At 42.0% G+C, this 27221-nt stretch overlaps 1 protein-coding gene across 1 annotated transcript in view; it reads left to right on the forward strand.

The window, feature by feature from the left end:
* Positions 1-24151, forward strand: part of KATNAL2 (katanin catalytic subunit A1 like 2) — a 65835-nt gene extending 41684 nt beyond the window's left edge. The window contains exons 12-16 of the mRNA XM_002918126.4: positions 3444-3535; positions 5760-5870; positions 22012-22174; positions 23113-23215; positions 23721-24151. Of these exons, the coding sequence (XP_002918172.2) occupies positions 3444-3535; positions 5760-5870; positions 22012-22174; positions 23113-23215; positions 23721-23860 (609 nt within the window). The 3' untranslated portion in view covers positions 23861-24151. The remainder of the gene's footprint in view (positions 1-3443; positions 3536-5759; positions 5871-22011; positions 22175-23112; positions 23216-23720) is intronic.
* Positions 24152-27221: the final 3070 nt, after the last annotated feature.

The raw sequence follows: 27221 nt of genomic DNA on the forward strand, positions 1-27221 counted from the left end.
GAGGGACAGAGGGAGAAGCCGACTCCCTGAGGAGCCGGGAGCCGGAAGCAGGGCTTGATCCCAGGACCCCGGGATCATGACCTAAGCCAAGGGCAGATGCTCAACTGACTGAGCCACCCAGGCGCCCCTTTTATGAATATTCTTAACGAAGATTGAAACTACTAAAAGAATTGTCTTGTTTAATGTTGGATAGCCAGAAAAGTCATTTAACAAGGACTCTCCGTTCTGTGTGAACATTTTATATAACGAAAGTTTTCCTTTGCTTCAGTATTATTTTGTTAGAATTCTAAGGGCGAGGAAATGATTCCTCCCACAATTTCTCCCCTTCCTTAACCATATATTTAAAAAAATAACTAGTGTTGGGGTGCCTGGGTGGCTCAGTCAGTTAAGCGGCTGACTCTTGATTTCAGCTCAGGTCATGATCTCAGGTTCCTGGGATCCAGCCCATGTCAGGTTCCACACCCAGCAGGGAGTCTGCTTGAGGATTCTCTCTCTCCCTCTCCCTCTTCCTCTGCCCCTCCCTCACCCACATTCCCTCTCTTTCCCTCTCTAAAATAAATAAATCTTTTAAAAAACCTAGTATTTAAAAAAAAAATGTACAAAAGGGAATATTGACCCTTGAGCCCTCTCCCTAGAAGCAACTACTACAGTCTGCGAGTGCAGCCTTTCAGAGCATTTATCTATATCTATATTAACACCAACAACTTCATCTGTATCTCCCTTCCTTATTAAATACAAGTAGGAACATATTCCACATACTGTTCTATACCTTTTTTTTTTTCCACACTCAACAATATAACTTGGCTATTGTTCCACACTATTATAGAAGAACAGTTCTTTTATAAGTCTGCATGGCATTTCATTGCCTGAGTATACCAAAACGTATTTAACCAGTCTTTTCTTAACGGACATTTAGGTTGTTTCTAGTCTCTTGCTGTTGTGAACAAAGCTACAGTAAACAATTGTACTATATACGTGTCCTTGCGTATGTAGTAATGTAGGACAATTTCTTTGAAGTAGAGTTGCTGGGTCAGAGAGAATGAAAAATCACTGATCACCAAATTGCCTGACAAGAGCATTGCACCAGCTTACGCACCCATCAGTGATATGCGTGTTTGCTTCCCCCACCCTGGCCAACACTGTGTAGTACCAAAATTTAAAAATCTTTGCCAATCTGGGGGGGGTGCCTGGGTGGCGCAGTTGTTCGTCTGCCTTCGGCTCAGGGCGTGATCCCGGCGTTCCGGGATCAAGTCCCACATCGGGCTCCTCTGCTGGGAGCCTGCTTCTTCCTCCCCCACTCCCCCTGCTTGTGTTCCCTCTCTCGCTGGCTATCTCTGTCAAATAAATAAATAAAAAATCTTTAAAAAATAAAAAAAAATCTTTGCCAATCTGATAGTGAGATTAATATTTCAGTGCTCAAATATGCATTTATTTAATTCAAATGAACTTGAACATCTTTGTATAGGTTTAGAAGATATTTGTATTTCTTATTTTCTGCGAAATGCATTTTTGGCTTTGGATATTTAAAAAAATGATTCAAGAGGAAAACAGATAACCTCTGCTAACCTTGAAGGATCTCATCTTCTGTCCTTTCAGAAATTATTTTCTGAGCTCTTGGAAAGTTCCTCACCTGGAAAATCTTGGTCATGCTGTCAAGATCTTTACTATGAAGCTTTCAGATAAAGAGAGCCCTTCAGGACCTTCCTCTAAATCAGAGACACTTTCCTACCATTTGTTTCTCTTTCTATTCCAATTAAAGAGTTATTTATAGGGAACCCTTGGGTTGTGTTCCTCCCTCCCCTCCTAATGTTCTTGCCTCCTAGGAATTGATGCTATTGAATAGTCGAGTGGTCTCTTTAGCAAATGCACACACCTGTTGGTGCTTACATCTTTCAACACCCTCCCCCTTGCCCCCCAATCATATGATTTAACTTCCTCCAAGTACTTTTGAAAATTTTAGACTAATGCTTCCAGAGCACTTACCCGGAATTCTATAGATTCTCTGGCACCAGAAAGACCAGTGGCATGGTCAATATGCAGACATAGGCTCCAGATGTGGTTCTCCTTCCAACTGGATGTTTGGTCTTGTAGCTCCTCTTGGTCTCTCTGCACCTTAGCGAGCACCTTAAAAACATAAATGGTTCTATTAAAGAGTTCTGATATTCCGCTTTTCATTGGGTGGATTGCTGCTGTTGTCATCATCCTTATTATCAGTTATTTTGGGGTTTTTTTGGTGTGTGATTAGGAAAACAAGTTACTGGCTTCTAATGAGAGGATCTCTATTGTGTCTAAAAGGCATTTGTGATGCGTGTCCCAGCACTGACACTGTTCTCTCAGTTCATTAGGCTGAGCCAATTGTCTCGGCCGATATGAAATAGAATTCTGTGAAAGGAAAATACTTGTGGACGAGCATGGATGCCCCATACGTGCACGCAGTGGTGAAGGTGAGGAATTTCCCGCACAGTGACAGGGAGACCTGTAAGGGATAACCTGCCACTACTCATGAAAACCACAATCTGGCCTTTTCTGGGCTCTTCTCCTCTTATTTGTTCTGTGATGCTTTGCTAGTGCTAAGTGACATGGAGAATAAATCCCCTATGCCTATTAAAGAACCTCTATTCTTTTCTAAATCTCTACTGCTTTCTCCGATCAACCAGTGAAGAATTGTATATGGTGCTCAAGAGATCAGTTTCAAGGTTAAAAAAAAAAAAAGGTTTAGTTTTTTATACTCTTTTCATCACCACCACATCTCCCTTTAGAGCTCTTTATTTTGTTTTTATATGTCTGTTCTTTTGCTGGCTGCATTCCTGTTCTCGTTCAGTCTATAATATTTTATTTTGGAATGGAACATTTTATTCAATTGGGAATTGCCTTCAAGTACCTGAACCTTCCAAAGAACAGTGTTTGAAGTGGTACGGGGACCCCATGGAGTAACTGGGGGAGCAGAACGGGGCAAAATTCTTCAGCCTTGTTACCTATGACTGGAACTGTATCATCTCGCTACAGTTCTTCCTTCTGAGAATAACCCTCATTGTCCCTAAAGGTTAAGGGAAAAATCATCAAATGACTTTATACATTCTAAGGCTTTTGTTGTCCATATGGAACATGTGATTGGCAGGGAGTCTCAGGGGCTAACTGACTGACTAGAAGCTCAGGAACTGCGTTACATCTTAAGGTCTCCCATTTATGATTAGTAACCTTGAGCTAACCACTAACTCTCTCTGCTCTAATTTTATCAAGTGATAAATGGAAATAATTGGACCATCCATGGGGTTCTGCTAAGGGGAAATAATTGCAATGATTATAAAGTTATAGTGAAAGAACAGAATGCAGCATAAATGCTTAATATTACAGCCATCCTAAGCTTTTAATCTCTGGGAGTATCAGTGAACTTGAACTTAAGTATATGAATTTGAACACATGGTTGCTTTTCTCCCACCCAGGTGTTATTCGAACTTGCCCGCTATCACGCCCCATCCACCATCTTCCTGGACGAGCTGGAGTCAGTGATGAGTCAGAGAGGCACCGCTCCTGGGTAACAGACAGGGGTTTTTTTTTTGGTCATCACTTCTCCCCTCTTGTAAGTGTGTTTGATGGTCGGAAGCCCATCGACATTTACCAGCAGAATGAGCCTATTAATAAGCCCACAAATTTTCTGCAGACACGTGGAAAGGTCTTTAAATTAGATCCTGTTAACTGAACAGCTGATTTAAGTAGTTTTTATAACCGGAGGAAATGTCATCCTCCCTTCCCCCTTTCCCCACAGAGTGGTTTTCAGGCCCGAAGATCACCCAGCCCCATGATCCCAGGCTGCCATAATGGTTTTGCTGGCTCAAAATAGCTGCCTGTGACCACGTCCTCTGGAGCCAGAGGGGCTGCCTGTGGGGAACGGGGCTGCAAAGGCCAAGTCCCAACAGGCAACCCTTGACAAGGGGTGTGAGCCCAGGGAAGCCACCATTTCTCTGTGACATCAGGTTGTGGCTCAGCCTGTCAGATTTTAAATATGTCACATATGTTATCTCTAAAGATTAAGTGTCCACTTAATGTCCCCAGCAGAAAAGAACACATCTCAGACTGCAGTGAGCCTTGTGTGTGTGTGTGTGCTTTAAAAAAGTCTTTCTGTCTTTGCCAGAGTATTCTTCTTTGAAACTTTTTACTAAACCTGGCTTCGAAAAACAGGTCTCTGGGAAATTGCAACCCAGCTGCATTTATTAATGGCCTCTAATGGTCCATTATCAAGGCAGAACTAATAGTAATAAAAGGCAAATATTTAGCTTCTTGGATGTATAACTACAATATAATTTATGAAATTTTACTTATTGAAAATCATTTTCCTAACAGCAAAGCAACCATTAAGATGCACCCAAGAGGCCCAGCATTGATGGCATTGATTTAAATGGGACAATTGCCATGGCTTAATGGGTGCTAGTCAGCCCCAGGCTGGGACACCCTGTCTCTCTATTCAGGACCTGATGGGAGCAGACCGGTGCACAGGCACCCAGCTGGGCACCCACCAGGCAGACCACGCTAGTGGTCATTCCCTCTGCAAAGACCCAGCCCACCTGGCCTGCCTTACCGTAGTGACCTGTGCACTTGTTCTTCGTTCACTTTGTCGATCTCCATTCCCAGGGTTCCCCACAGCTTTGAACGTGCTAATTTAGGAACTTCATCAACTATCCTTGTGTGCTCCAGGTTTTGCACTGAACGTCAGCTTCTTTGTCTGGAACTTGGACCCTAAACTAGAGTCTTCAAAGGCTTGGGGACTAAGAGCAGGTGCTCTGAAGACTTCTTGGGTCATATGATGTTAAAAGAATACTTAAGAGTAAATGCTAAATAAATATATAAATAATATATAAATATATAAACAAATATATATATATATATATATATATGAATAAATAAATATATAACTCTACTGTAAGAGACTGTCCTTTCTCTTAGGAAAAGGTAGTTCGAGAGTGAGTGGCACAGTTCTTAAAAACACACACACCTAATCTATGCGGCCACCGTGCACTCGCAGAGATGAGAGGCTGAACGTCGTGTTGTCTAAGAGATGCACTTTTTTTGTCCTTTTACCTCAATCTGTACAAGTGAAGAGGAACGAGAGGCTGCTGAATGTAGTCAGTATTTAGAGCCAGTTTAGATCGTTAGGTCCTGTATTGAGCTCCTTCTTTTTGGGAGGGTCTTTGGCCATGGTGGAGATGGGGCTCAGAGGGTGAATTTGCACAGAAGGCAGCCCCAATCTGCTGTGTGAGGAAAGCATACTTTCCATGTCGTCTTATTAGGAGAGATGGAAACAGATTCATTGTAGTAGCTCATCTCTCTTTAATGGATTATATCCGCAAATTATACTAAAAGAAATACTGTGTATAAAAGTACTTTGGTGCCTGCTACAGAAATGAAAGGATCCTTCTCAATTACACCATTTGTTCCAAGGGCAAATAGTACTGCAGGTAGAACCGCTGGGCTGCATTAAGTCCATCAGGGCTACTGTCTACCTCTCAGCTGTTCTCTAGTTCACTGCCAGCCTTTGGTTTTCTTTCCAATCGTCATTATATTCATTTACTTCCTTCCTATCACCCTCTACGTGAAAATAGTACCAAACTGCTTGTTTCCTCCAAGTCTAGTACGAGTGGCTCCTTAGAATGAGGCAGGTCACCTGTTCTACCGGCACCGAGTCATTGATGAGAGTGCCACTCTTGTCCTGGAAGCAAAGGCTCCATGTCTGGGGAGAATCTCACCTGTGTGTCTCTCTGTAGGGGAGAACATGAAGGAAGCCTTCGGATGAAGACAGAGTTGCTGGTGCAGATGGATGGGCTGGCTCACTCAGAAGATCTCGTGTTTGTCTTGGCAGCCTCTAACCTGCCATGGTAAGAGAGCTTAGTACATTATATTTTTTTAAAAGATTTATTTATTTGAGACAGCGTGCATGTGTGCGTGGAGCAGGGAGAGATGGGAAGAGAGAATCTCAAGCAGACTCCCCGCTGAGTACAGAGCCCTATGTGGAGCTCAGTCCCACAACCCGGAGATCATGACCTGAGCTGAAATAGCATCTAGCTTAACCAACTGAGCTACCCAGGTGCCCCTTGAATACATTTTCATGAGCCACTGAGTACGTTTGAAGACATTATGTTGGGCATTTTCGGCAAAGGCTCATTGTTTGGATCTAGCCCTGGAGGATTAATCTGAAGTCTTTCCTGGTCAAGTCCTCAGTCCTCGCTATCTGTTCCATGAAAGAACCTGCCTTAATAGAAGGAACATAGACCAGGCCTACCACTAACAATACTTAAAATGGACATTTTGGGGCACCTGGGTGGCTCAGCCGGTTAAGTGTCTGACTTCAGCTCAGGTCATGATCTCAGGGTCCTGGGATCAAGCCTCACGTTGAGCCCCCCGTCATGCTCCACGCTCAGAGGGGAGACTGTTTCTCCCTCTCCCTCTGTTCCTCCCCCTGCTTGTGTTCTCTCTCCCCCACCCCCTCAAATAAATGAAGGCTTTAAAAAAAATAAAATGGACCTTTTGAGTTTCATGTCAAATTATTTACTATATTTAAGCAGGGCTTTGGCAGAGAATTATAAAATGCTGAAGTCTTCAGGCAGGATTCAAGGAATATTCCAGAAATAATATGTTTATACTTTAACAGTATTAAAATCAAACTTTTTTCTTAAATTAGGAGGAAAATCTTTAATGTTGCATAGTAAATAGGAAGCTAAATAATCTCTAATTGAAAATATAATCTACTCTCAGAGTCTTTTATTCACACTGTATCCCAGAGTGGTTTAAGAACAATTCTAGAAGTGGAATTGGGAAATAAGAGAGGTTGACTAAGAAAAAACAATATCTAGTTGGAAAGTATATTTAAAAAATAATTATAATCCCTTTATACTTCCAAGAATATTTTCACATACATTATTTCTTTTGAGCCGCAAGTAAGACAGGAGACAGATGAGGAAATGCTGTTCTTCCCATTCACAGACAAGGTCAAGGAAGGTCAATCCACCCAAAGTCAATAGCAAATCTACAACAGAGTTGGGACTAGTAACACAATCTCCCCACCCTCACCCCTACCCCAACCATTTCTGTTTCCACAAAGATGAGGAGAGAAACTCTTCCATTGTTTCTCTTGCTGGTCATCTAAGCTCCTAAAGAAGTCACTGAAAAGAGATGGTGTTCACGTGTAATCTGTTATTTTAAATAGATTTCTAATTTCACCCTGGTTCCACCTTCCCTCAAATTTATAAGACTTCACTAATGTGTAAGGTGATCGGTATTTTATGTGTTCAAGATAGATCTATTTATATACAAATACTAAAGTGAAGTCCAAGCAGAAAACTGTCATTTAAATGTGATTGTGAAATCCCTCAGAGAAAGAATCTCCATTGCTTCATCCGTTTGAACTAGGGTTGATCACAAACACTTTACTCCTGTCCCAGGTGACGTGGGAGTCAGCTGGAAAGGTCTGTGCACGGCCGTGGGAATGTCTGTGCCCCCCAGGGGGACTGACACATTTTCTACAGGAACAGAGAAGTTTCTACTCCCAGTGAATACCTAGGACTTTGTGGAGGAAGTTACTGTGCCACCACAATTGCCCTGAGGTGATCAGTTTTTAGTAAACCTCAAATGAAATGATCAGAGAAGAGAAAAAAAGGCAATCAATCAAATATTAAAGAAGCTTAGAAGGTTTTTCCAAAAGAATTGCCCCTCATCATGGCAGCAAATACGCACATGCTTTTGAGCTTTGCCTGCATCATCACAATGTACCTGGGAACCAATATGTTCTTTCTGAGCCATCCTTGAGCAACGCTGGGCTCTAAAAAAACTTATTATGAAAAATTCCAAACAGACACTAAAGAAGAGGAAAAAGCATCCACCATTTCCCAATTTCAGTAACTAACATCTTGCCCGATTGATTTTTAAATTTATTAATTTGAGAGAGAGAGAGAGCGCACAGAGGGAGAGGAGAAGCAGACTCCCCACTGAGCAGGGAGCCCAACACGGGGTTTGATCCCAAGATCCTGAAATCACGACCTGAGCCGAAGGCAGGAGCTTAGCGGATTGAGTCATCCAGGTGCCCCTTGCCCGATTGATTTAATCTCTTCCTGCCCCCTGCTTCGTTTTGCTGGACTACCTTAAAGTATATCCCAGATTGTCATGTCCCTGTCATCAAGTCACTTCTCACAAACATACCTCGGTATACATCTTTTAAAAAAGGGACATTTTCTTCCATTACTGTACGATGCCATTACCACCCCCAACAAAATTAACAGTAATTCCTCCATATCATCTAATACCCAGTTTATATTCAGATTTCCCAGATTGTTCCAAGATGTCTTTTTACAGTTAATTTACTGAGCTGCTATCCAAATAAGGTTTGCATTTTGTTATTGGTTTTTCCCTTAAGTCTCCTTTAATCTAGAACAGACCTCCTCCCCTTTTTTTCCCCACTTGCCATTGACTTGTCAGGGAGACTGTCCTGTAATAAGTCTAAATAGTCTGGATTGCACTCATTGTATCCCTTGATGGGAAAAAATAGTATTTAGAGATTGCAATCTCACAGTTAGGGGTGCTCCTTGCTAACTGAGTTATCATCGCTTCTTGGCCTATTGATCGGGCAGAACTAGGGAAATACATAGTTTTAAAAAGCAAATAATGACTTCACACTAGTATTTCCCATTCAAATTTAAAACTACAAGAGCTTTAGTTAAATTATTTGATTTTATAGTTGTGCATTTTCTCTAATTGTGAAAATCTTAGTTACCATTAATATAATTAGTATTTACTTAATCCTAATATGTAGGTATATTCTGTATTATGTAACAGAGTTTCTCAGTAATAAGACAACTCCTCTCATGACAGCAACACTTTTGACGAGCAAGATGGTACACACCTGGCCTGAGATGGATGTGCTAATTCAGGATTTCTTAACCTCAGCACTGCTGACATTTTGGGCCAGATAATGCTTTGTGGGGACTGTCCTGTGCATTGCATGATGCCAAGTAGCGTCCCTGGCCTTTCCTCACTGGATACCAAGAGCACAACCCCCATTGTAACAACCAAAACTTGCTTTCAGACATTGCCCAGTGTTCCCTGGGGGGTAAAATCATCCCCAGTTGAGACTCACTGAACAGAAGTGACAGACATTGTATAGAGACAAACTACACATGCCCCACAGATGAACTCTCAAGGTTTTGTTTTTTTTTAACTCCAGAAAATAATTGAGTTTGGTTAACTTACACAAAAGGTGGCATATTATATAAATTGTTCTGTATCTTGATTTTTAACTTAACAAAATATTCTGAGCAGAAAGTTCTTACTCCCTTTACAGCTGTGTATGTTCCATTTTGTGCATACGATAATCTATCCCAATCACCTGATGATGGGCATTTGGGTTATCCCTACTCTTACTATTGTGAATAATGTTGCAATGAACAATGGTGCACATCTATCACTTTGTGTATTTGCCAGTGTATCTTTGGGAGAGGTTCCTGGAAATAGAATGGCTGGGTCAAACGGTTAATGTGCATGAAATTATAGTAGAGATTGCCAAATTTCCCTCTCTAGAGGTTGTACATTTTGTATTCCCACTAGTGTCCTGCTTTCATTACTTAACATTATAGTGAGAACATTTCCAAAGTCATTAAATAATCCTTGAAAATTGGATTTTGTAATGGCTGTCCAAAATTCCCAAATGTGAATATACCACAATTTAGTTAATCATTCCTTTCCTGTTGAACATATATGATGCCCCCAACTCTTCTCTATCATAAACACACTGAAATGAACCTCCTTGAATAAAAATCTGTGACCAAAATTTGGTGTTTTGCTTTAGGACAAATTTCCGGAAGTAGGATTACTGTATAAAAGGACATGCACGGTTTTTAAGCCCCTTGCTACATACTGCCCAAGTCCATGTATGAGGAAATACCGCATTCTTCTCAAGGCTACTGGGACAGACCTTTATCTTGGCTTCGGGGCCTTACATGAGGGAGCAAAATTATCTGATTACAGCAGACTGTCCTTCTGCCGGAAATAACTAAATCATATCAAACTATATAAAAACCCAATCTTAAAATCCCCAAAGAGATTCTTCATGGTTGGTTAGTGTTAGTTCTCACTTATAGCATCTTTCAGGGCACAAGGCTCTCATTTACTACTTGTTAACTTACCATTTTCCCTGGGCAGGGCAGTCCGTTCTTTCTTAGAGGGTTGGTCATTTCTCCCTTCTCAGCGGTGAGATGGTGTGCAGCCTCTCCTCCAAGGAGCACCGTTCCTCAGCTATAGCATCCCAGAGAGGACCAGAAGGAAGCAAGAAATAACAGTGTGGCTGTGTCATTTGACGTGTAAATAAGCAATGAGGAGAATAACAAATGTTGCATTTGTAATATTATCATTAAAATAACAGCCATGTAAGAAATGTTTAGTGAGCACAATTATGGCTAATTTGACCCACTTCAATTGTTAAGTGTGCACAAACTCAGGCCTAAGAGTCTAGAGGGAAAGAAAATACTGACCAGGGCCATTAAGGCAAATGCCATCTTTAGATGTTTTACAAATACGGTGTGAAAATTTTATGTGTGAAGCATGATGAAACTCACCTCTTATTTACTACTGCAGAAGGGCTAGAAAGTTCACTATCCTTAAAAATCAAACACTGAGTATGACCAAACCTTGGATTAAAAACAAACAAACCCCGATCCTAATATTCAGAAGAAAGAATAAGATCCAGGAGATTATTGCACTGGGAACGTGCAAGAATTTACCTATGTAAAGTGACTTCTTCCTATATGAGCTGTCTCCTCTCTGGTGTGATATTTCTATAAAAGTGTGTGCATGGGATTGAAGAGAGCACACATAACCCCTGTTCTTTCTACAATCTCTCCATGCATTTCGCGGGCTCCAGGGGAAAGCCTCAGGCCTTGGCTATCATCACCCTCCAGATCAACATTTCTCTGAGAGTGGTCTGCCATAGGTCAATAAGCGTTATCCAAAGGATAGAATCTAGTGATCTAATCAATTTAAGAGATACTGAATTAAAGACAGTTCAACTGGTTTCCCTCCATGACAGGACTTCTCAGTGCCTTTAGGATGTTATTGTGCGTTGTGACTCTCCAAGAGAAGCTATGAGAAAGTGATGAGAAAGCGGTATTTTCCATACTTATTTGACCCCAGAATCCTTTCCTCAAGGAGCATTTCACAAGACCGACGTTCCATTTGAGAATGCTTTGGGAAACAGTGGTTTGCGTGAACTCACTCTGATCTGATGACTGCATCTTTTTCCCTGCAATTGCATTCAGTCATGCTTGTAGGCTTTTTATTGTTCACTGTATCTTTGTGACTACCAGTGGTCAAACTGTTTTGCTTGAAATTGCTTCTGCCCATACGTAACATCACTATCCCATGCAACTATATCAAGTCCGTGATCTTCCACGTGAGGTTGTTGGGTGATTCCAACACAACCAGGAAAGAAAGGTGTAGTGCAAGACTGGGTAGGTGCAGTGGGGAGGGCACAGGACTGGCTAAACGGGAGGTTGCTAGTGGTAACCTTGCCCTTGTCCTGTTCACATCTTACTGTTGGCTTTGTTCCACCAGACAGAACCTCTTTCAACCTCTTTTCAACCTCCTGTGGCATTTTTTTTTTTCTTAATGGTGCAGGTTGACATGTGAGCTATAATTTTTAAAACCAAATTTTACAAATTATGAAATCGGTATATCTGTTTTATGGGAAATTTGAGAGCTAGAAAAAAGTACTCATAATTTTACTGCTGTGACACAGGGGTTAGCCTCTTTGTATATACCTTCTGGAGAAAATGGTGTAGTTATCATCATTTGTTGCCTGTGTAGCTTTCCATGGTAATTTTTTTTCCCCAAAGAAGAAATAGTTTTACTGTTTCGACTATGTAGAAAAGTAATACACACATACTCATTAAAAATATAGTATATACTTCGGTACTGCTTGAAAGTGAATGGTCCCCTGTAACTGCACCCTGGTAAATAGAAATCTTCCCAGATTCTTGTGTGTGCGGTGTATACACACACACACACACACACACACACACACACACGATATAAAATGTGATCATCCTATGGATGCAAATTATTTTCTTGTATGGCCTGCATTTTTTGTTCTTTCACTTCATATATTATGGACAAGTTTGAAAATCTACCCAATTCCATATAGAATTCCACTTATGGGTAGGCCACAATTTATTTGATTTTTTTCTTTTTCTTGAGGGTTTTAAGGTGGCATCAGCCTGGTGGATCATGCTCCTCCCACCACGACTCAGCTCCCAGCCCAGCCCCGCAGATATTCACAGGTGGGAAGCAGATTTTTTTCTTCAGTGTTTGGCTGGAGTAGAGCAGGGATTATCAAAAGGTTTTCATAGTCCTTTGTATAAAGAGAATGGGCTTTTGCCTGTGCATGTTAGCAGTTTGGGGGCCTAGGGGTCTCCAGTGCCCCACTGGGGATATATGAGAGGCAAAAAGAAAACCCAGAGAAGCCACTGCCACGTCATCCCTCAAGTCCCGAGGTGCCTAGTCTGTCCTCCTCCTTCTTTCACCCTTCAGTGTTTCCCGGCATTTGTTTGTTGCATTATGTCTAGGGATTTTTGATTCTAAGAGGATGGGCTATTCCATCTCGGCCAGAAGTAAAGGCCTCTTCTCTTCTCTTTGATCCCCTTTTATCTTTTATACATCTTAAACACAATCATTTTGTGCTCCAGACCAGTGGAGTCTAATTCTGTTAAGTTTCTCCTGCTCTCATTACATGGTGGTTTGTTACAGGTCTTGTAATTTTAGATGGTGAGCTTACATTTAATGAAAGGGACTCTGTCTGTGAGTCTTGCATGTGCCCTTCCAGAGAAAATTTCTATTTGACTGTGTCAAGCTTTAGACCACTTTAAGCTAATTCTCAGCTTAAGGTTTCTCTGATCATGCCAACGAGGGTAGGTCTGTAGTTCTGAATCACAAAGGAAGACCCTAAAGTGCAAGACAGACAGATTTCCTGTTCCTTCCTTGGCAGTGGGCATATTTTTCTGACCCACCCTTTCATAGAGTATGTGCCCTCTGGTTGTTTTATGTAATGGGCTTTGATTCCACCTCCCATCTTGAATGTGCCCAAGGCCTTCTATGCCATTCCACATGTACACTTGCAGATCCAAACCTTTTGTACCTAAGGGGCAAACACCCCAAGTCAGCCACAGCTTCAACTTCCAATGCTCAGTGTGGGTTTTCAGCTTCCTCTTCAGTTTTAGTCCTCAAGAATTTTGGCCCTGCTTCCTTGTGGGCTCATTTACTGTGTATTCAAAAAGTGTTTCCTATAATTCATCGTTTTTAAAGGGGCTTTATAACAAGAGATTTCTGGATATCTAGAGGTCTTCACTTTGCTGCAAACAATCTTCCCATTTTTTACAAATCAATTATTGATAATATATTTGCTGGCAGGAGTAATGGGACTATATCTTCGTTGTGGGTATTATAGTAATTAGAAATAATTTTTACTCTTTATTATAAAGAAATGATGCTCTTAACCCAAATATCAGTAGGGCATAAACTGAACCGATTGCTCCAGACTTTCCTACTGGATCCTCTTGTCTGGGGCTTGTAAATTCACTCCTCGGAATGAGGAGTCTCTGGAGAGGAGAGGCTGGAGAGTCCACATGAAGACTACATCTTTCTTTCTTTCCTTTCTCTCCTTCCTTCCCTCCCTTCCTTCCAAGATTTTACTTATTTATTTGGGAGAAAGAGGGAGAGCATGCATGAGCAAGGGGAGGGGCAGAGGGAGAGGGAGCAGCAGGACCCCCTGCTGATCAGGGAGCCCAATGTGGGGCTTGATGTGGGGCTGGATCCCAGGACCCTGGGATCATGACCTGAGCCGAAGGCAGACACTTAACCGACTGAGCCACCCGGGCGCCTCGAGACTACATCTTTCAATTCATCTTCAAAAGCATTGCCCAGCCAAGTGAGTTTGATGAATCATCCCCTAAAATCATTGTTTCCATTATTTTCACTAAAGATGAAAATAGAAAGTTTTATTCCCATTGCCCGAGATGATGCTGATTTTCTCTATTAATTAAAACTAATGACTATACAATGCTAATTTTCAACAAAGCAGATAAACCTTCATAAATGAATGCTGGGCTTTAAGGAAGCAGACCATTTTACATGAAGCCAATAGCCCTGCACCAAAAGTTCATTCATTCCTCCAAGTAGTATTTATTGAGCACTTATTCTGAGTATTCTGCGTGAAGGATGGATGCGGAACTCAAGAAATATGGTCCATGATCCTTGGCCTCTGGAAGCTGGCTATCTAATGGACAATGAATGAGATATAAACACAAATAACTTGAGATGGGGATACAGCCAGTACTATGTGAATGGTACAAACAATAAGTAAAATACAATGGTACAGGGAGGAGGCCATTTCTGAGAACAGAAATTTAAGAGAAAATAAAGTCTTCATGGACTACAGCACACTTGAACTGGACTTGTGAAATGACCTGGCTCTTGGTAGACAAAGTAAGTGAAAATTGCCTGAGTAGAAGCTCAACAAGGATGGCAAAATGTGGACTCCGAGAACAGCAAACAGACCAGTTTGGCCCACGTGGGAAATGCAGATAAAAGTCAGCTTGTGTGGGGTTCACTGTGGGAAACGAAGTAACCTTTAATGCTTTATTCACTGGCTCCCCGTTATTCACTGGCTCCCCGTTATTCACAGGCTCTACTGCAGAATAGTGAGTTCCTTACTCTGCTCTTCAAGGGCGGCCATGATCACTCCCTTCATGTGGGTTATAGACGTACTACAAAGGCTGCTTACAAAATGGAAGGTTCCTTTCCTCCTGACATGCTGAGTTTGAACTTAATAATGTTTTAACTGTTGAATGAATGAAACAGAATTACGTTCTGTTTCCAAATTCTGTAAAATTTGGAATTATCTATGTCCCAGGAACCACACGGTTTAACAGGGGAGACAGGCAAAGGGCTGAGGAGAGGCCCTGAATTCAGGTTTGGCGCAGAACCCCGGGTGCTCGGGGGCAAGGTCTCAGGGCCAGGAGGCTGTCTGGGAGGCCAGTGAGCACAGGCCCAGCAGCCCAGGCCTGAGGCCTTGTGAGGCTCTGCCAGGTCTCATGTCACTCTTGCTGGTTGCTTGTGTTTTTCGAGGTGATGAAGGTACCAGAGAAGCAAAATAAAGGAGACATGAGAACGGAACAACTAGTCAAAAATCAAAGTGTAAGAGCTAAAGGGAGTGTTTTCTGGTTGCCACACATTCAATTTTTTCATTTAACTGTATTGGCATAAAGAGTAATTCCTGGGTACATTCCATTTGTCCTTTGTTTCCTCCCTTGTATGATTATATTATTATTGATGTCATTAAAAGTGCATCCATCAGACCTGGCTGTCAGAGAGTTGCACTTATTTTGTGCCCACATGCAGTTTTGAGGTAAATCTCTTGCTTTAGGGCATTAGTTGATCAATATAGACATCTATAGTGAGGTATTGTTTCCCACCTCCTGCATGACTCCATTTTCCTAAGGCATTCTGAGGATCTGGTCTTCCTTTCAATAAGAAGTCACTTCAGAAGGGATGGGGAGACCCGGGAGAAGGTACCCCTACAAAAGAACATTCCTTCTGCAGTCCCCTGTCTTTGCAGGAGGGGCAGCTGGTCCAAGGCAAGGCCTTGAAAGAAATACGGCAACAGCTTGTCGCCCCCAGCTCTGCAATTTCCTTCAGGGTAGTCTCTGTTTCCTTCCTGGGTTTTAGTCGGATCTCAAGTCCCATTTTTATCTTTGATGTTTACAGGACCAACACTCCTGCAGTCCAAGGTCAAAACCTCCCTAGTATTGCCTCTAGTTATTCATAAGGAGGGAGTGTGTCTCATTAATTTCTGTATTTTGAAGACTTAGCAGTAACAACACACTTGGCAAGTGGTCAGTATTGCTGACCTGAACTGAATTCCTAAAATGTGAGTTTAATTGTTTCTCCTCTATTAAATTATCCCTCCCTCCCCTCCTTTCCTTCCCCGCCATCTCCTCCCATTCAGTCACAACTCTCTGCTGTCTGAATCCACTCTGGATTCATTCAGACATACCAGGTATTCTATCGATTTCATCTTCTTGGAGCCATGTCTGCCAGAACCTTCTTGCCAACACCGAACTGACCTGATGATTCTCTGCACCCAGCAGAGAAGGAGACTGTGGGAGCTCACCCCATCATCCTGGAGATGTCCTTTTCCTTCTGTTTCTTGAATCCCATGGAGCCCTTTGGTTTGGTTTAGGCTCTCCCTTTGGTCTTTCAGTACTTTCCTGATAAAGGGTGCACGGGAGATAAAGACTTGTAGGCTTTGCATGTTGAACATATCTTTATTCTGTCCTCTTAGTTGTTTGATCAAGATATAGGCTTCTACATTGGAAATCACTTTTCCACAGAAGTTTGAAGGCATTACTCTATTTTCCTTTAATGTCTTGCATTGCTGATGAGAAGTCTTATTACTGATCCTTTGTCTGTAGTCTGTTTTTTCTCTCTGGAAGCTTTTACGATCCTCTTTGTTCTTGGGGTCCTGAAATTTCACCACGATAGGAGTCGGCAGTCTACTTGCACTTACCGTGCTGGCATCAGACCAGTACCCGAGGCACAGGCTCTGGGCTCTCACTGTTCAGGTTCAAATCCATTGCCACCATTCTCTAGCTTTCTGACCTCAAGCAAGCGACTCAACCTCTGTGCCTCAGTTGCCTCCCCTTAAAATGGATAAAAAAATAGTACCCACCTTGTAGGGTTGTTGTGAGAATTGAGTCTCTGACATGAAATGAAATTTCAACAGGGCAAGACCGATAGAGTACAAAGCAAATGCAAAAAAGCAATAGGTTGTTGTTATTGCTGGCGAAGCACTCTCAAGACTATGGAGTCTCAGCTCAGGACTGGAGGAACAACAGGTAAAGACAAGACAGAATCTTTAAAGAAATCTAGTCACCCCAAGTTAGGATTCACATATGTTCTCCGAAAGGATGTTTTCATTTTTCAATGTAAAAGGGAATATCAGGACAGAGATTCAGAATGAGGAAGAAGAACAGGAAGATGCGCTGGAAATTCTGTGTCTTTATGAATGAGAAATATCTGGTGATGATGCTTTCCTTGTTACTCTTTATTAATGGTTCGGCCAGACCAACACACAAGCATTGCCTCATTTCTACACTAGAAAATCAAAGAGATGTTTCCCTCCATTCTAGGAACCTGAAATTTTAACATATAAACAGTTCACAAACTCACACTCAAAATCATCTATTAATAGGGATGGTAATACAGGGTAATCAAAGAGCCCCCTTAATGAGGGAAAGCTCTACTTTACCGAATAGTGCCAAATAATACATTTGGAAAAAAAAAAATTTAATCACTATTTTGTACCACTCTTATGCAATAACCAATTCAAAGATCATTAACAGATGCTAAAACCACTAGTTGAAAGGGGATGGGAAAAGGAGTATTTACACAGTGCCAAAGTAATGCACATAGAATACTTACTACTTGCAAAGAGATGTTTACTTTACAATGGAGTGGTCTGTGGTCATCAGATGATCCCAGTAATTAAACACCACATCACTAATAGTGGGACACACCAACATGTGGATCCCAATGTAATGAATATGAAAACATAAAATCATCTATGAAATATACTTGCCAAAAATCATTACCCTGATTCTAATTAAGCTTTTAGATCTATGTTCCATCTTGGAGGGCAGGGCACAGAGGAACCAGTTACATGATACCATGAGGAAAACATCAGGGGAGTCCAGAATGTGTCTTATTTTGGTCAAGGCAAAGTCTAAAGAAAGGGCAAGGAGACTGGTCTAGATTATAAGAGATTTAAGAGATATAACCATATGTAATGCATGATTCTTTTTTTTTTCTTTTTTTTTTTTTAAGATTTTTTTTTTAATTTTATTTTATTATATTGTGTTAATCACCATACAGTACATCCCCAGATTCCGATGTAAAAGTTTGATGCTTCATTAGTTGCGTATAACACCCAGTGCACCATGCAATACGTGCCCTCCCTACTACCCATCACCAGGCTATCCCCTTCCCCCACCCCCTCCCCTCTGAAGTCCTCAGTTTGCCTCTCACAGTCCATAGTCTCTCATGTTTCATTCCCCCCTCTGATTACCCCCCTTTTCTTTATCCCTTTCTTCCCCTACCGATCCTCCTAGTTCTTATGTTCCATAGATGAGAGAAATCATATGATAATTGTCTTTCTCTGCTTGACTTATTTCACTTAGCATTATCTCCTCCAGTGCCGTCCATGTTGCAGCAAATGTTGAGAATTCGTTCTTTCTGATAGCTGAGTAATATTCCATTGTATATATGGACCACAGCTTCTTAATCCAGTCATCTGTTGAAGGGCATCTCGGCTCCTTCCATGATTTGGCTATTGTGGACAATGCAGCTATGAACATTGGGGTGCATATGGCCCTTCTCTTTACTACGTCTGTATCTTTGGGGTAAACACCCAGTAGTGCAATGGCTGGGTCATAGGGTAGTTCAATTTTTAACTTTTTAAGGGACCTCCACACTGTTTTCCAGAGTGGCTGTACCAACTTGCATTCCCACCAACAATGTAGGAGGGATCCCCTTTCTCCACATCCTCTCCAACAATTGTTGTTTCTTGCCTTGTCTATCTTTGCCATTCTAACTGGCGTAAGGTGGTATCTCAGTGTGGTTTTGATTTGAATTTCCCTGATGGCTAATGATTTTGAACATTTTTTCATGTGTCTGTTAGCCATTTGTATGTCTTCATTGGAAAAGTGTCTGTTCATATCTTCTGCCCATTTTATGATTTGTTTATTTGTTTCTCGTGTATTGAGTTTGAGAAGTTCTTTGTAGATCTTGGATACCAGTCCTTTATCTGTGGTGTCCTTTGCAAATATATTCTCCCATTCCGTGGGCTGTCTCTTAGTTTTTTTGACTGTTTCCTTGGCTGTGCAGAAGCTCTTTATCCTGATAAAGTCCCATAAGTTCATTTTATCTTTTATTTCTCTTGCCTTTGGAGATGTGTCGTGAAAAAGGTTGCTCTGGCCGATGTCATAGAAGTTGTTGCCTATGTTCTCCTCTAGAATTTTGATGGATTCCTGTCTCACATTGAGGTCTTTCATCCATTTGGAGTTTATTTTTGTGTATGGTGTGAGAGAGTGGTCAAGTTTCATTCTTTTGCATGTAGCTGTCCAATTTTCCCAGCACCATTTATTGAAGAGACTGTCTTTTTTCCACCGGATGTTTTTTCCTGCTTTATCAAAGATTAGTTGCCCAAAGAGCCGAGGGTCCATTTCTGGGTTCTCTATTCTGTTCCATTGGTCGATGTGTCTGTTTTTGTGCCAGTACCATGCTGTCTTTGTGATCACAGCTTTGTAGTACAGCTCGAAATCCGGCATTGTGATGCCCCCAGCTTTGTTTTTCCTTTTCAACAGTTCCTTGGAGATTCGGGGCCTTTTCTGGTTCCATACAAATTTAAGGACTATTTGTTCCAGTTCTTTGAAAAATGTCCTCGGTATTTTGATCGGGATAGCATTGAAAGTGTAGATTGCTCTGGGTAGTATGGACATTTTAACTATGTTAATTCTTCCAATCCATGAGCATGGAATATTTTTCCATCTTTTTATGTCTTCCTCAATATCTTTCAAAAGTGATCTATAGTTTCTAGGATATAGGTCCTTTACGTCTCTGGTTAAGTTAATTCCAAGGTAACGTATGGTTTTTGGTGTTATTGTAAATGGGATGGATTCCCTAATTTCTCTTTCTTCAGTCTCGTTATTCGTGTATAGAAATGCAACTGATTTCTGGGCATTGATTTTGTATCCTGCCACCTTACTGAATTGTTCTATAACTTCTAATAGTTTGGGAGTGGATTCCTTTGGGTTTTCCATATAGAGTATCATGTCATCTGCAAAGAGAGACAGTTTGACTTCTTCTTTGCCGATTTGGATACCTTTGATCCCTTTTTGTCTTCTGATTGCTGTTGCAAGGACTTCTAGTACTATGTTGAATAATAGTGGCGAGAGTGGGCATCCTTGTCGTGTTCCTGATCTTAAGGGAAAGGCTTCCAGCTTTTCCCCATTGAGAATAATGCTTGCAGTAGGCTTTTCATAGATGGCTTTTATGAGATTGAGAAATGTACCCTCTATTCCTACACTCTGAAGGGTTTTAATCAGGAAAGGATGCTGTATTTTGTCAAATGCTTTTTCTGCATCAATTGAGAGGATCATATGGTTCTTGAGTCTTTTCTTGTTGATATGATGTATCACATTGATTGATTTGCGAGTGTTGAACCATGCTTGCATCCCAGGTATGAATCCCACTTGGTCATGATGGATAATCCTTTTAATGTACTGTTGGATTCTATTAGCAAGGATCTTGTTGAGGATTTTGGCATCCATATTCATTAGAGAAATCGGTCTGTAATTCTCCTTTTTGAGGGGGTCTTTGCCTGGTTTGGGGATCAAGGTAATATTAGCCTCATAGAATGAGTTTGGTAGCTTTCCTTCTGTTTCTATTTTTTGAAATAGCTTTAGGAGAATAGGTATTATTTCTTCTTTGAATGTTTGGTAGAATTCCCCAGGAAAACCGTCTGGGCCTGGAGTTTTATTATTTGGAAGGTTGTTTATCACTGACTCAATTTCTTCATAGTTAATTGGCCTATTTAAGAAATCTATTTCTTCCTGTTTCAGTCTTGGTAGTTTATAGGTTTCCAGGAAGGCCTCCATCTCTTCCAGATTGTTTAGTTTTTTGGCATATAGCTGTTGATAAAAGTTTCTAATAATCCTTGCAATTTCAATGGTGCTGGTCGTGACCTCTCCCTTTTCAGTCATTATTTTAATAATCTCAGTCCTTTCTCTTTGTTTTTGGACAAGTTTTGCCAGTGGTCTATCAATTTTATGGATTCTCTCAAAGAACCAGCTTCTAGTCCTGTTGATCTGCTCTACTGTGGTTCTGGTCTCTAATTCATTGATTTCTGCTCTAATCTTGGTCAACTCCTTCCTTGTCAGTGGGTTAGGCCTGTCCCTCTGTTGCTGTTCCAGTTTCTTGAGGTGAGAATATCGAAACTGGTAATGCATGATTCTTGATTGGACTTGGGTTGGAAAAGATATTTTGGGGATCACTGGAGAGATTTGAATATGGAATGAGCATCAGACATTTTATGCAATCAGTGTTAATTCTGCTGAGTGTCATAATAGTATTGAAGCTATGTAAGAAAAATGTCCTTATTGGGGGAAATGTATGCTAAAGTATTTAGGGGTGAGATTTCATGATGTAATTTACTTTGAAATAATTTGGCTGGATAAATAGATATGAAGCAGATATGATGAAATATTAACTGCTGTTGAATCAAGATGGAAGGTTGATGGATATCCATTGTTTTATTCCACTTTTCTGTTTGGAAATTTTATATTAAGAACTTTAGGGAATTGGCTCGCAGATGCAAAACTGCATAAACCCGGCCTGACAGTGTTTTGGGAGGGGCAGGCTTGTGGGTCTCAAAGGGCCACATTTGCGTTGGGCACCCTGGAAGGAGCTTTTGCTCTTTTGAGTTCAGCAGAGCAATGGTGTGAGACAGTCATTCACTCCAGAATGTATGAGAATTTGGGAAGAATTAATGTACTTCCCAGCGTGCCCAAGTTATTGTCAGGAATAATAACTCACCGGCAGCTTTAGACTGAATAATTCATGGTACGTCTGCAATGGGAATACTCACGTGTGGCTGTTGTTAGTTGGATTTTTTCCCCCAAATTAAGTCACCTAAAATTATCTCCTTTACAGGAGGTATTTTGGGGATGTGTTTTCTTTTTTTAACCAAGTATTTCTCCCAAACAACATGAGGTAATTTTCCTATTCACTCAGGTATAGATGTACAGTAACAGGTAAAATGCAGAATTGCTTCCTACAATGGTAAATTGTTCTTAACATATAGTTACTGCTTAAGAAGTGAGTTGATCGCTCTAACCAGTTCCTCCATTTCCCACGTGATCTCAGGGAGCTGGACTGTGCCATGTTACGCCGCCTGGAGAAAAGGATTCTGGTGGATCTCCCCAGCCGGGAGGCCAGGCAAGCCATGATCCACCACTGGCTGCCCCCTGTGAGCAAGAACAGGGCTCTGGAGCTGCGCACGGAGCTGGAGTACCGCGTGCTGAGCCAGGTAAGCTGCCTGGAGGGAGCACCTGCAGGCCAAGCAGCCGCCACATGAATCTTCTGGGTCGGGTCCTCTCATGAGCTGTTTTGGGGCATATTCCTTGAGTCACTTAGAAAAGACCTGAGCTGCCCCAGCAATGCGCCTCGTCTTCGTGAGTTCTTTGTCCCTCCGACACATTCAAGCAGGGAGAAACAGTGCCATGTAGTGGAAATAGTAGAGGGTTTCGACTCAAAACCCACGGTCAAATCCTGGTCCTGCCCCTTATTAGCTGTGTGGCCTCAGGGAAACCACTGACTCTCTAAGCCTCTTTCTTCATCTGCAAAACGGATAACCGATATACCACAAAGGATTACCTCAGTGATGATTCAAATCTTCTACAAATGGAAATGGGGGTACACATCTGCTACCCTCACTGTCACCGGTGTCACTGCCTCCTCTGAGTGGACACTTGAACATATTCTCTGTTCACCTGAATGATGAACAGCTGAACGATGTTCTCTGAGGTTCCTCAAAGGCAGGTATGATCTTACTCACAAGAACACAAGTGCCTTCCAAATTTGATCATCCCTGAATTTGGGCACAAGGACCCCATTAGGCTACCATGGGTGGTCCGTTCCTTCACCAGCATCTTCCAGCATGATGGCATTAGGAAGTTGTCTACTGCCGAGCTTCTCAGGTTATCCAAACACATAAGCAGCCTCTCTACCCCCAAACACGATAGCTCTGGGAATCTTTGTGTGGTGTTCGTGGGGGACAGATACAGATTCTAAACGGAGGCTCTTTTTTCAATTTATTTAAATTCAATTAGCCAACATATAGTACATCATTAGTTTTGGATGTAGTGTCCAATGATTCATCAGTTGCGTACTGGGTCTTGCCTATAAGAACGTAATCATCACCAGCACTGTGATTACTGACCAACGGCTGGTCTGCGGCTGTTTCAGGAGACTGAGGGCTACTCGGGCTCAGACATTAAGCTCGTCTGCAGGGAAGCAGCCATGCGGCCTATGAGGAAGATCTTCAGTGCACTTGAACATCACCAGTCAGGTACGGTTGGGATCACAGCGAAGGTGCTCTGGGAGAGAAATTTGTTTAAAAATCCAACTTTCACCAGCAGATGGAGCCTTGCTCCTGTGCTCGGTGGCTCTTTGCACTTGCAAACATTCTTTGGTCAAACCGTCCTCCATGTACTCATCTCTTCTCTGGTGTTCTGTTTTGGATCAACTTTGCAGCAGATGATACACTCCTTAGGGCTCAGGCTTTTATTTCTCTGGCACACTATGATGTTGGGCTGGATCCATTTGCGGCACTATAGAACTCTTAAACAGTACCTTGATAACGATACATTTAAGTCATATTTTTTATCTGGGCTTCGGCGCTGAGTTGCACATTAAAGAATTTCTTCCCCAGCTCTCTTTAGTCTTGCCTTTTGCTGCATTAACCATTGAAAATGCTGCATTATGCATTGTCTTGAAAAAAAGTCTATTAGCATTTCAAGAGCACGAATCACCATAAGGTCAATTACTGTGCTGTTACTGTTGTTTTTATATAGAGAACAGCAATTTACCTGGAATCCAGCTGGATACAGTGACCACTGCCGACTTCTTAGATGTGTTAGCTCACACCAAGCCTTCAGCAAAGAATCTGACTCAGAGATACTCCGCCTGGCAAAGTGAGTTTGAGTCTGTATGAAATCACATCTACCCTGACCTGGCCACAGAGACCACCACAGAGGCCTTCCAATTTATTAGTGTAAGCGGGAGAAGAACATAATGATTGGGAGGAAAAGAGAAAATTACCCGTGAAGACTGAGTTCGTTTGAAGAACTGTACTATTTTGGAAATAAGAGATATTCTTGTTAATTTTTCCTGATTGATGCCAGCAAAACACTGAAGATGTTAATTACAGGCGTATATGCTATCAGTCACATAATGGAAACTTTTCTCACAATTCGACTCCATACAATTTGATGAACAGTTTCTTACAGTGTTCCTTGTTTGTGAATTGGTATTTTCATTTCGAAGAAAAAGACCTAGTTTGGGAAGCTGTGTTGGAATGCACAGTGGCTCCAAGTTGGGGGGCCCATTAGAAGCTAAGTGTGACAGACCATCCGACCAGCTCATGGGCTTGTGGGTGGTTAAGAATGGGCGTGGGAAGGACATGCAGTGCTCCTTCTGACAATATCCTGAGTGTCATCAGCTCTCCCTAACTCTGACCCCAACCAGTTCTATCAGCAGCAAAGCCCTAGCAGACTAGCCCCCCCCCCCGCCCCCGAGGTTGCTGCTCCGCATCAGGGGAGTGTCTGGAGTTTTGGGCTAGCAGCAGGGCTGCCGCCACGGCCACCACCTTCGTCTGAGCCTTTGGAGTTCTGGCCCCTAGTATCATCTTTGGACTCTCCACATCCCCTGTGCTCTGCCCTCTTCCCACTGGCACAGGTCCTCGGCGGATCCAAAGCTTAGGATAGGGAACCTGAGATTCCAGAACAGTCGTCCTGGGTCTTCCCTGCCCTTAGGCTCCCCCACATCTCCTTATGCGGTTGTCAACAGCTGGAAGCATCTCCCTTAGAAATTCACAATCTGAGCCATCTTTTTTTTTTTTAATGATTCTTTATTATGTGAGTCACCATACAGTACATCCCCGGTTTCCGATGTAAAGTTCGATGATTCATTAGGTGCACCATGCAATACGTGCCCTCCTTACTACCCATCACCAGTCTATCCCATTCCCCCACCCCCCTCCCCTCTGGGGCCCTCAGTTTGTTTCTCATAGTCCATAGTCTCTCATGTTTCATTCCCCCTTCTGATTACCCCCCCTTTCTTTATCCCTTTCTTCCCCTACCGATCATCCTAGTTCTTATGTTCCATAGATGAGAGAAACCATATGATAATTGTCTTTCTCTGCTTGACTTATTTCACTTAGCATTATCTCCTCCAGTGCCGTCCATGTTGCAGCAAATGTTGAGAATTCGTTCTTTCTGATAGCTGAGTAATATTCCATTGTATATATGGACCACAGCTTCCTAATCCAGTCATCTGTTGAAGGGCATCTCGTGAGCCATCTACTTTCAACCCCTGAAAAATGCCGCTAAGTGATGCCACCACCCCTCTTCCCAGCTAGAACTTACCTGTGGTTGTCCCCTCCTTCTTCCCTTCCTCACCTCATTTTCTTCATCCCTGCAAGGCACACTCCTCCTCCGAAGAAAAGCTTGCAGGTAAAGGGACATTTTGGATAGCTAAATATTCCAAAGGATTTTACCCTGATTTTAAACAAAAACAAAGTATTTTGGGGGGTACTGGTTATTTTGAGCAGAATATCCTCAAATGCCTTTTTAAAATGCTATTTCATGGGCAATGTCATCAAACTGAAAATACACCTATATAAGGAATTAAAAACAAAGACATTTCATCTTGGTATATGCTAAGCTTAAGCTTCTTCATGATCATGAAGGTCTTACACTATCCAACACTAGCGTTAGCCTAGATGTACAAGTCTCCAAACGAAATGGCCTCAGCCTGCTGTACTGCTCAATTTCCAGCATCTGCTTCCTGTGTTTTGGGGTCATTTTCTTTTTTTAAGATTTTATTTATTTGTCAGAGAGAGAGAGAGCACAAGCAGGGGGAGCAGCAGGCAGAGGGAGAAGCAGGCTCCCTGCTGAGCAAGGAGCCCAATGTGGGACTTGATCCCAAGACCGCGGGATCATGACCTGAGCCAAAGGCAGACACTTAACTGACTGAGCCACCCAGGTGTCCCGGGATCATCTTCTTTGTCAGGCTGTCAGTGGACATATCTTGCAGCTGTTAGTCCATTAGCTTGTGGCTACTACCATCCTTTCTGATTTCATAAAATCTCATTTGGATGGAACCTCAATTGTTGTTGCTAATTTGTTGTGGTTGCAAAGTAGATACATTTGTGTGTATGTACTTAAAAGTGAACAGGTAAAAAGGGGCAGAGTAGAAAGCCCCTGTGGATAGCATGCTTTGTGCCAATGTTTGGCCCCGTTTAGCTTATTGCTCTTTCCTACTCCAGTCAGGGTAAGCGCGGTTTTGCCACTCCTCATAGTAAATACACACAGCCCCACACAGAGCCATGCACCTGACACACCTCCACGTCCTTCCTCCATTCCTCCTAAGAATCTCCAGGTTCATTTGTAATACTTCCATCGTATTCAATCGCATATTCAATCCTCCTCTTTCCCTTGGGAAGTTTGTCTCCAAATAAATATGCAAGTATGTTTGTAGGTCACGCTGTATTTCAGTGACTTCTTTATCCATTTTATCCACTATCTAATGACTTCTAGCTTTGCATGAAATGAAATACAGCTCTTTCATCCCTCTGCCGTGTCCCTACCAATTACACAGGTCTTTCCCCATCATCAAACAGTTATGATTTTAGGTTTACTCAATAACTGGTATTTCTATGAGAACACATACTGTTCATGCAGAGCCACTAGTGAATCGAAATTACATTTCCTTTATATGTTGGTGTTGTCTTTCCAGGAATTAAGTGCCTTGTTTTATCATTTGCTTAATTTTTGAAGTATTTCTTCTGATTTTTTGCAACACATTCTCAGATCTATTAGATACTGATCAGTATTAGTTTCCAAAAGGCCAATAGCAGGTAAACTGTTATTCCATTCCCATACCCTCTGGTCCTGGTGTTTTAAGGGGAAAGGAACCAGGAACTCTTCTAAAATAGGTGGAGATAGACTGAGTCGCCATTTGCAGCCCTGTAGCTCACGCAGGCTCACCACCGTGCCCACTCTCCCCAAGGTCTTCACTTTCATGGTTCCTGGGGCTCCAACCGTTTTGTTTACCGGCTTCAAACTAATTCTTCGCTTCTCAACCCTACCTCACACCTCACCTCCTCTCTACCTAGTGTCTCTAAGCCTTTAATCTTTGAGGTTCTACAGGAGAAGTTTTGGTTGTCTTTCCTCGCACAGATTTTTGTTATCAACAACCTATCCACTTCTATCCTTTAAATTACTCTACCCTCTCAGCCACTGGTATCTCCTCTTGTGGGCTCTCCTTGTGAGTTTATACCTTCTTTATTCCTT

Source organism: Ailuropoda melanoleuca, chromosome 14 (genome assembly GCF_002007445.2).
Source record: "Ailuropoda melanoleuca isolate Jingjing chromosome 14, ASM200744v2, whole genome shotgun sequence".
Classification (NCBI taxonomy): domain Eukaryota; kingdom Metazoa; phylum Chordata; class Mammalia; order Carnivora; family Ursidae; genus Ailuropoda; species Ailuropoda melanoleuca.